The sequence below is a fragment of the Nasonia vitripennis genome, chromosome 2, assembly GCF_009193385.2.
Source record: "Nasonia vitripennis strain AsymCx chromosome 2, Nvit_psr_1.1, whole genome shotgun sequence".
NCBI lineage: Eukaryota > Metazoa > Arthropoda > Insecta > Hymenoptera > Pteromalidae > Nasonia > Nasonia vitripennis.
Window position 1 is genome coordinate 31,706,693 of NC_045758.1, and position 10,527 is coordinate 31,717,219.

General features: G+C 38.1%; 1 protein-coding gene across 3 annotated transcripts; it reads left to right on the forward strand.

The window, feature by feature from the left end:
* The first annotated feature begins 181 nt into the window (after nucleotides 1-181).
* Nucleotides 182-9,244, forward strand: LOC100113912 (AP-1 complex subunit sigma-2). 3 transcript variants are annotated; one of them, XM_001607098.6, is made up of 5 exons: nucleotides 182-404; nucleotides 503-681; nucleotides 752-860; nucleotides 933-1,070; nucleotides 7,422-9,244. In XM_001607098.6, the coding sequence occupies exons 1-5, from the start codon at nucleotides 402-404 to the stop codon at nucleotides 7,464-7,466; spliced, it is 474 nt and encodes a 157-aa protein (XP_001607148.2). In that variant the 5' UTR covers nucleotides 182-401; the 3' UTR covers nucleotides 7,467-9,244. The 3 variants fall into 3 exon arrangements, with proteins under 3 accessions (XP_001607148.2, XP_008204919.1, XP_031780755.1); XM_008206697.4 differs by lacking the exon at nucleotides 7,422-9,244 and adding an exon at nucleotides 5,072-6,628; XM_031924895.2 differs by lacking the exon at nucleotides 7,422-9,244 and adding an exon at nucleotides 2,630-4,086 and having other exon boundaries at nucleotides 233-404.
* The last annotated feature ends 1,283 nt before the right edge of the window (nucleotides 9,245-10,527 follow it).

Sequence of the window (10,527 nt, forward strand, 5' to 3'; positions counted from 1 at the left end):
CAATTTTGACCGCGTATCGTGTTAGGTATGGGGGTTTTGCGTGTATTTTGCGGCACTTATTAATTGTAGTTATTTGGAATACGCCGATTTGAAATACGCCAAGTCCGCGTATAGCTTATTTGGCACGCCATCTATAGCTACCTCGTGCGCTTTGGCTTTGCGACGGAAACACCGCCGGGAGTCGGGACTGCACCGGGATCTGGCCTTCTATATAATATAGGACATATAGGTATACATATATAACAACACAGTATCTACAATGGCGGCGCCTGCTCGTGACGAATAAAGTGGTGCTTCGTGGCATAAATTCGATACCTTTTGTTATCTATCGCTTTTTACATTAGATATAGGAGAGTGTTTATGGAATAGATACTCGTAAAGAGAAACATAACTGACGAAAAATGGTAAATTTGCGATTTCCGATCCTTTCTCATGTCTCTGAATTTCTCGGAGCTGCTTGGAACTCATTTTCGGGGGGGGGCCTTTCCCATCTGTTTTTCAGATGCAATTTATGCTGCTGTTCAGCCGTCAAGGCAAACTTCGTCTACAGAAATGGTACGTCGCGCACCCGGACAAATTGAAGAAGAAAATAACGCGAGAATTGATCACGACAATTCTCGCCAGGAAGCCAAAAATGTCGAGCTTTCTCGAGTGGAAAGATGTCAAGGTCGTCTACAAAAGGTACTTTTCAACTATTTGCAGTCAATTTTTATGTTTGCATATTGTCAACTAACACAAATTCATTTCATAGGTATGCCAGTTTATATTTCTGCTGTGCGATCGAACAGAATGACAATGAGTTGTTGACGCTTGAGATCATCCATCGATATGTTGAACTTTTGGACAAGTATTTTGGCAGTGTAAGTTGGGACTTTTTGCAAGAATCTCGTAATTATGAGAAATGAGTCATTAATCTCACTCTTTGTTGATAGGTATGCGAACTGGATATAATCTTCAACTTTGAAAAGGCTTATTTTATACTTGACGAGTTGCTGGTCGGTGGCGAGATTCAAGAGACCAGTAAGAAGAATGTCCTCAAAGCTATAGCAGCCCAGGATCTTTTGCAGGAGGTTAGTCATGGGGATGTTCCCATTGAGTTGTGATCTGTCTTATTGAATGTTGTTTATATGTCTATTTCCTAGACCTATGGATCATTATGGCTTCACATTAGTCTAAATGACTATTTAGGTGAATCACTAGATGAAATTCGTTTTGTTAAAGCGTGTGAATTTTTATTGTTTTATTTTTGTTGTTATATGAGATTGTTTATAATCAAATGAGTGTCTCAGGGCTCAATTCAAGTGATCTATATGCGCGCTTGATGAACTATTGTTCCTTGCAAATTTTAACGTATAGTTGACTTTATGAAAAAGTGAATATCTAGAATTCAGTATTAGCATATAGTGTGAATATGAACGTAACTATTAGTGATTCACCAGCAATTACCTTGTCGTTAAACGTACTAACTTGTCCATTATAAAATAGTACAAAAGTATTGATCTCTTGAATCCGGTACAAAAAAATTACTTAATAAGACAATTCTTTACTATTCGCACAATTATCGATGTGCCACAATGATCCACAGTCTTTGTTGCTCCCCTGACCCTCAGCCCCACCCCCCCCCCCCCCCCACCCCCCTTGGTAATTTATGTTTGTCATATCTAACATCAAGACAATGTGTGAGGTATATAATCCGCAAACTGAAAAGTTGCATGGCGAGCACTCTCGCATAACAGGATATAGTACAACTCAAATGTGTCAATTTCCAGTACATTAATATGAATTGTTTTCCTTGTGTGCGCGCCTGTATGTTATTATTTGTTGGTATACAGCATGCATAATACATATATACACGAGAAAATCTATATTAATATAATATAATACGGTATATATAACCAATGAGTACGAAGGCTTATACGAAGATAAGGCAAATGTCCGTTTGTTTTAACTTGTATATCGACACTTGTTACATATAGGGGAACTGCAGCGCGCATCCTATTTTATTTCTTGCCTTATTTTATACACGCCGTTTTCAAATGCCAGGACATTTACCTTATCATATATACGCATATAAAATTTTAAACTCGGTTTAATCATTGTCAAAGCTATATATAATTATTAATTATTTAACAAAAGTATACGGTACACAGAGCATAGTATTATTTAAACGAAAAAGATATATCTAGCTAAATTATAAATTATATATACACATTGTTAATCGTGCCTGATTTTCTATATAAAGTTGTGCAATATACGTGTTGAGTATCGATTCGTTCGCAATAATAATAATAATAATAATAATAATAACATAATGCATGACTCGACTCGCGTGCACGCTCTTATTGTCAAGCTCGAACTTTCGAACGTGTGTAAGCTCGCTGTTGTCTGCATCTCTCGAGGAAGAGCCTAGAGAGAGAATTAAAACTGTCGCAAGTGTCGATGTGTGCTGCAACGTTGCAAAAAAAAAAAAAAAAAAAAACACCGAGAGAGAAAGCTTAAATTAAAACAAGCCAGGCTCGAAGTGCGTGCTTTAAAGATTTATCCATATTATTATATTGTTAGTCCAAGCTTCTATTTTAGCGATATATCTGTAGACAAAGTTGTACCTATATACACACATTTGTAGCAGCATTTCCAGTAAAAGCGGCTACGCCTTGTATTACGTGTATGTATACACGCACTGCTCGTAAGTACTTTAAGAGCCATCAGCTGAGAGTAAGAGTTTGTCTTTTCGAAGTATATTCTTGAATTAGTAGTGTACTACTTATTGTGTGCCCTTTTTAAGCTTCTTTTTACTATAATATCGCTTATTATTATTATATTTTAGGGAAACAGACATCGACTCTGACGACGCATGCCATTATTATACTCGCTTTTTTATCGCGAGAATCAAGAGAATATCCTAACTTATGAGATTAGTGTGCTTCTAATGAGCGCGTGGTCGATTATGAAATTAATAGTATATCGTGTACCAAGGGCGTAAAGTGGGCTTTTTTAGGCCGAGTGTGGATTTTGCAGTACGAGTCAAGGCGAGTTAGCCCGAGCCGAAGGCGAGGGCGTTTACGAGCCGCAGACGAGTACTGCAAAATCCACGAGGCCAAAAAGCCCACTTAGCCCGTGGTGCACACCATATTTTATGTAACGCGCGGACGTGTTTTCGCGTTTTTTCGTACGTGTTAAGAGGGACTGATGTGACCATTTTTTGACACGGCAACCGTGCTCTTGTCTTGTTCAAACATTATATAAAAGTCAAATTCATTTTTGTTTTTTTTTTGTAAATAAATAATTGATTTTAACAGTACCGAATTTATAATGAGAAAATTGGAAAAAAATGAAATAAAGTATTATGTAAAGGGTTTTAATGAAAAAAATAAGAAATTTCGACAATGTTAATTTATATTTAATTATAAATTATATATTGTTCAAGAACATAACAGCTTGTACATTTTTTATTTAATAATAAATAATGCAAATTTATCAAAATCATCTTTTTTTTTAAATTACAAAAAAAAATTCTGCGGGCAATAAAGGCCATTATTGCCCGCTGTTTGAATATGCGGGCAATAAAGGTTTTTATTGCCCGCCGGTCAAAAAAGAGTCACTTTAGTCCCTATTAATAGGTACGAAAAACGCGAAAATCGTTCGCGTGTTACATAAATTTTGTTTTACTATGCTTCTTAATACTCAGTTTGTTTTTACAACTTTTTATTTTAACGAAAGTCTGTTTTGTCTGTTTCCTGTAGCCCAAATCTCACCCAGTATTCGAAAGGTGTGTTTCCCGTAGCTCAAGTAGTTTAATCTAGTCGAATATACCTATATATATATTGTTAAACCAATTTTCCGCCGCAGTTTGCCATTTCGCGGCTAAATATCCATTATTATATGCAAAGAAATTCCTGTATATCACAGAAAACCTACTTGTGAAGTTGATTACGATGATATATATTTATTATTATAAAAATTAATAAAAATTTACATACACTTGTTTCGAACATGGAAGTGCTGCTAGGCCGCATTGAATCATGTATAACTGTATACGTTTTTATTATTTGAGAACTTAATAAATTGCCTTTTTACCAAGTTTAACCAGAGCTTTTGAAATTTACATCTGCATTAATTGCTGTGTATACATATGCGAGCGAGTTCTATATGTACCTTATTTTATTCTGCTTGGTAGTCTCACATGTACATCTCAATACCCGCGTTGTGTCGTTTTGCCTCGTTTATTATATACATATATACATACTTTTACTCAGTGTCTACCATCTCTCTATGCATTATTATGATTCTTCATTTTTTTGTTCATTTTGTTCATCTGTACACATGTATATCCTGCGTTGAAGAGTGTGTCCGAGCATACATACATCCGATCCCGATTAACAATCTATAAAAACTCAGGTGAAATTGATCGGATGCAGGGGAGCTCTGGCATCCATTCAATTTCACGTGACTCCCCCGAACAATATCCATAATCTAGGGCTGCCGAAAATTTGCATATCCGGATATTCGAGAGATTCGAGTTCGCCACGGATACACGAATATTCATACATATGAATTATATCCGGATATTACTTACGCGTCGCTTTTAGTTTTCTTCTCTCTCTCTCGACTCTAAATTAATTAATAAAGCCTCGCACGCGCGCACGTGACAATAATCCGTATACGTACGCTCTCTCTCTCTCTCTCTCTCTCTCTCTCTACTGTATATTTATAAATATCCAGTATATCGATCGTTGCGAGCGCGCAGTTGTTTGTGTTTCCAAATGTGAATTAATCAGAGCCGGCCGCCGCTCGGCACAAGGGAGAGAGTTTCGGGCGAATTTTAGCAAACATGATACAACGCGCTCTCTCTCTCTCTCTTTCTCTCCGCTGCTGCCGCGTGTAATGCATTATTCCCAAGATCAATAAGCCAACGAGTATACGCGCAGCTCGAATGTAATTTTTGAAAATAATGAAAACAGAAAAAAAATCGGGTATCCGGATAGACGGCAAGCCCTATACTACTCTGCGATAGTCCCAAAATCAATCGATGCTAAAGACGGAGTGTGATATGTTTGTTTGCAAAAAAAAGGACGAAGCCGTGGAGGGTGCGCTGCGAGAGATAGGGCTTTTGTAAAACGATCGAAACGGTACCTAGGAGGGGGCAGAAGGATGCAGGATATATCATCGTCCGACGAGTGATCGAGATCAACGCAGAGCCAAAGAACATGAGTCCCTCAACCGCCTCTCGTCGTCGTCTTCGTCGCAGCTCCTTCGTTCAGGAATTCTCTGCACTTTTTACTTGTTATACACATCCGATATTCACTCGACACACACACACACACGTATTACCTTTTAAGCTATATATATATATACACTTACGCGCATTGAGAGAGAGAAAAAGAGTATAGAGAGAGAGAGAGAGAGAGAGAGAGAGAGAGAGAGAGAGAGAGAGCCTTGTACCAACGTTCAATATTCACGTCGGGACTGACAGCTCCTGCGGACTCGATGCATGAATTGTACATGAATTACGTCTGCTATCCCGCTCGCGTAAGCGGCTTTGATATGCGCTGAGATCGTATGCAGATCCGTGCGTTGTGATTGAAATGTTTCCGTTATGAGAATCCACCCAAGTGTGTTTTATTTTTCTTTGTGTACTTATATAGTTTTGCTTGTTTTTTTTTTTACGTTTTTCAGTGTAAATTTTATTCGTTGACTTTTTATGATACTTATTATTATCGACTTACTCTGCGAGACTGATATGTACTGCAGAGCGAGATGTGCAGACATTCCATATACGTATATGTTGTATTCAAAATCTGTCGAAATCCGCATATTACAGCTGCCGACTTTGAAACTACATGCTTTTTTTCCAAGTGATAATATATACGTGAAAAGTTTATATTTTTGTTTTTAATTTTACATGATACTTGATAACGAAAAATCTTCCTATGCGCATTTTACCGGGACAACAGCGTCTTTTTGCTTCCTAACACGACACGTGACTTTTACACACTTACACACACACACACACACGAATATGAATATGATGAACAAATGTAATCGATACGTCGTTTCTATACATACAAGACTGCAGACACAAACCTCGAAACCGTCGACTTGCCATATTTTTGTACGCGGACCCACGTGTTCGTCGATTTATAAATGTACGACTTGTATACATTGTAATACGAAAACGATGACGAAAAGATATAAGAAAAAAGAGAGAAAAGTGTGCTAGACCAAAAAAAATGAGAGATACAAGCGTCAAAGTAATATATTTTGTTAAAACGTAGATATGTAAGTAACCTTAGTCAACTTAATGATTTAGTCAATAGCTATACCTATAAATCTACTTAAGAATATACATAATTTACGGCAATAAACAAGCTGAGCCTGTCTATGTATAACACTTACACAGCAAATAGTGTAACATCATAATTATAGTCCAGTTCTATAAGCTGATGTAGCGTCGACAATTAACTGATGTAAAACGCGAGATTTTACTCCGAATCCTCGACGAGTCGAAGAATACACACATCACCCTTTTAGCAATCTATGTCAATTGTCAATGTGAATGCACTCGAGTACACACACGCACCTCTTAATATCAATCAGTAATAAAGCAATCTTTTGAAGTAGAAACCAACATGAACTTGTACAATCACTGTCGCATTTATTTGTTCTCACACCTTATATTATATCTTATATGAGTATACACGATGGCGAACCGAGCAGTTCGTTTATTTTTGTTATTGTTTTTATGTGTTTTGTTATTATTTTAATTTGTACTTTTCGATTTGAACGAAATTCGCAAAGGTATATCAGTCTGCCTTTGCCAGACGCGCGAACATAATGATAATAATAATTATTAACCGAATAATGGGGTGGTAATATATACTAACATCTTTGCATTGCAGCGTCTGGAATAATGTCGGTCTTGTTTGTTCTGTTTCTTTCTAAACCACTACCTCTATGTGTGTGTCTTACTAAAAAAACAAAAGGCGACGATGAGAAAGAGAGCCAAAAAAAGAGTATATGTAAAAATGTAGGCGTAAAAAGGCCTCTGATGTGTTACACGTATGAAAAGGGTTCAGTTCATCATTTGAAGCTGCCTCGAGACGACTAATAAGCTTTGATCTCTGAAAATGAAAACGTAGGTACGTGTCTGTTATACTACATACAATAATATCGTATTAAGCTGTACATAGTTAACAAATTGTCTTGTGATCGATGTGTAAGTGCAGCATCAAAGTAATTGATCCCTGTTCATATTATTTATGCATACGTCCACCGGCGAAAAATGTTCTCCTCGATTGAATAATAATAAGAGAACATTTTTCCACGTGTACGATGAAATGACCTTTTGTATACATTAACTATCTAAAATTTCCTTTTCCATGCGTTGCTCTAATTTTCCGCAAATTCTTCGACTGTTTCAGGAGGAGACACCCCAGGGATTCTTCGAGGATCACGGACTCGGCTAAGCTTTAGAATCTCGATCTAGTCTGTTCTCTCTCTCTCTCTCTCTCTCTCTCTCTCTCTCTCTCTGTAGTGAATCTGTGATCGCCGTTTTCTTCATCGACTGCTGACTACACGTTTCGGGGGATCAAATCAAAAGCTTCGCGCCAAAAAAGAGAGAGGGCAGATATTCACGTTATCAGCGCGCGCACACTGAACTATACAACATCGGTACTCGTACTGTCCTATTCCTTCTCCATATACACATATAGAACGGTGCTACGAATGCTCGGCTTACGTTTTGGCGAAATTCGCTTTTCATGGTATTTTTTTTTCTTTTTATCTAAAAATTCGTATTTTGGATCTGTTCAGTATTTGAAAAATTACTACATATGTATGAATGTATAAGAATCTCTTCAGAGTGAAAAAAAAAGAGGGAAAAACGTAAGCGGAGTGTTTAAGACGCACCGAAGCGAATGTTGACTTTTAATTTACTGTATTTCATCGATGGACGCCTAAGATTAATGTTTAAGCGTAAGGACTCCAGGACGTGTAAGCACCTTTTGTTCTCTCCTATGAACTTCCTTTTCATCTTTACATTCCTTTGAATACTTCGAATAAAATTTTGTGTCCCTAACCATACAATGAACTTACTATACACGAATCTACGCATCGCTATATACATGGAAATATAATATAATAGATATAAACATGCGCGTATAAAGTGAAACGAATTATATCTATTAACGGGCAGGTAAAAAATTTATTGTTGTTGTAATGACTCTATGTATACGGGTGCAGATTATATATACTTGGCCTTTTTAGTGATTAACATAATCGCACACACGCACAATAATTAGACGAGGAAAGTTTTTTCGGGCAATCTTTAGCAGGGACTTTGTACCTAATTCTCTCACAGATACGCATTACATGGTTTTTAGCTTTTTACTATACGCTATATAATTATTATTATTACAGTTATGGATTAAATCCCACTGAACTATTATTAACTATTAGCACTATATTGATGCTATGTTATACACTATTATATTGTCAGAACGAAGGAAGGGTTCGAGTGTTTTTTCATACAATGCCTTTTAACAATTTAATGCTTCATCATAATGCTGATTCTTGTGTTAATTGAAGACTTCTGTAATCAGTTGAAACTATGAAAATTCAAAAAATCCGTTAGTAATAATAGTAGGTTAAGCTATGATAGAGTATTCGAACACTGATAATTGTTCCGACGAAAGATTATATACAAGAAATATTTTGCTCAAGTCTGATGGTCGTTCATTTTGACGATGCATTGCCACTATATTGTATTATTATTAGAAACAATCAACTTATAGACGCTTGTTCGTAGTCTCGCCGAGTGGCGAGATTTTTTTCGATGGAAGTATATTATATATTCAAAACTTTGTAAAGGAAAGATGCCAACATTATGGTTATTGTCGTTATTGGTAATGAAGATTGTATTCTATGGAAATCGATTATCCCGTTATATACACACACGATAGACTATGCTTTCAGCTCCGTCCATATAATGAAAGAGTATATATGCCAATGATAAAAATATACGTAATGTATGCGAGTTTTCTCTGATTTTTAATGTTTCTGATACATACAATACATTATGATATAGGTGTATTCTTTTATCGTCGTACACGTGAATTTTGACTTTTAGCGTGATAACTTGTTTATTATCTTCAACTTTTTTTTAAAAAAAAAAAGAGTTAGAAATAGTTAGACATTATGAATTTTTGTAAAATAAAAACGATGTACAATAAAAACTTTTTTTTTTTCCAAAGCATCGCATTACCTTTTGTCTCCAACATCGATCGAGTAAAATTTCCCAAAAGCGTCACTAACACGTTCGCTAAAAAATCGAATCCTCTCGGCGGTAACGACGTCGCTCGTCCTCCACCTGCGGTCCGAGCCAAGTCGGATTTTTCTACTTGGACCATTGTCCGGCGCAGTGAAAAACGCGCGCGCTGGTCAGCCACAACAAACGCGCACAACAATGCCAAACTATAGATCGAGCATCGGTCGAAGTCAAGCGGAACGATTCAGGTAAGACACTCCCCGGGAAGAATAATAATCTCGTTTCCAATTATCCATCGAGAGAGAATTGCATCCAATCAAGCTCGGAAAATTACGAATCACCGCGCGCTGTACGCACGCGGGCAGTAGAACAAATTCCGGTATACGACAAGACCATATAGTCCCTCCTCCTCCTCCTCCTCCTCTGCACAAGTGGGTCAATTTTTTTCGAATCTCCCAGCTGACCAGAGCGAGGGGGAGAGAGGGAGCGATAATCATCGCGGCGGCCGCGTGTCTCCTCCGCGTTTATTTCCATTTTTACGAGGTCCTTCCGTGATCTGAGCTCGTTTGCGCGCGAATTCGCTTTTCCGAATTTAATTTTTTTAATTTTAATTTTTTTTCTCTCTCTCCACTCGCAGGCCGCTCTGTGCGCGAGATCGATTACGTCGATTTCGAAAAATCAATAGTATACAGTACAGAGAAAATCATAATTCCTCCCGACTGTGCAAGACAACGCTCCACATACGCTGTATATACGCTCTCGGGCATACAACTATACACTCCTCCTCGTGTCGGTGAAGTGTGGCCCTTTGGGGATATCTCAGAGCGAGAGAGAGAGAGAGAGAGAGAGAGAGCCTGGCGCGCGTGTATATAACGAAAAGGGACGTGAGCATCGAGCTGCTATGCTATACTGCGCGGGTACAGAGGGGCAGCTCCGAAAATCCGTGACGTCATCGCTCTCTGCGCCGGCGCACATACACACACACACACGCTCGCGTTTTTATTTATACACGCGCACTCGGCTCTCCCATCTCTATTTACCTACATAACCTATTCTCTTGTTCTCCCACGGCTGCTGCTGTCGCCGCCGCCGCTGCTTCTGCTGCTGCGTTTCCGGCCCCTCTCTCTCTCTCTCTCTCTCTCTATTTTTACCTTATCCCTCTCGCGCTCGTATATACACATGTGTAACACGTATATGCGGCAACAAACACATGGAAGCCCTCGCGGGTCGCGCGCGTCGAGAGCAGCGCCTGCGAGCTTTCT

Excerpts from the sequence above, each read along its gene's own strand:
- LOC100113912 (XM_001607098.6), top strand. Across the intron at positions 682-751 it reads GTCAAGGTCGTCTACAAAAG|GTATGCCAGTTTATATTTCT; the intron begins GTACTTTTCAAC and ends TTCATTTCATAG. Across the intron at positions 861-932 it reads TGGACAAGTATTTTGGCAGT|GTATGCGAACTGGATATAAT; the intron begins GTAAGTTGGGAC and ends CTTTGTTGATAG.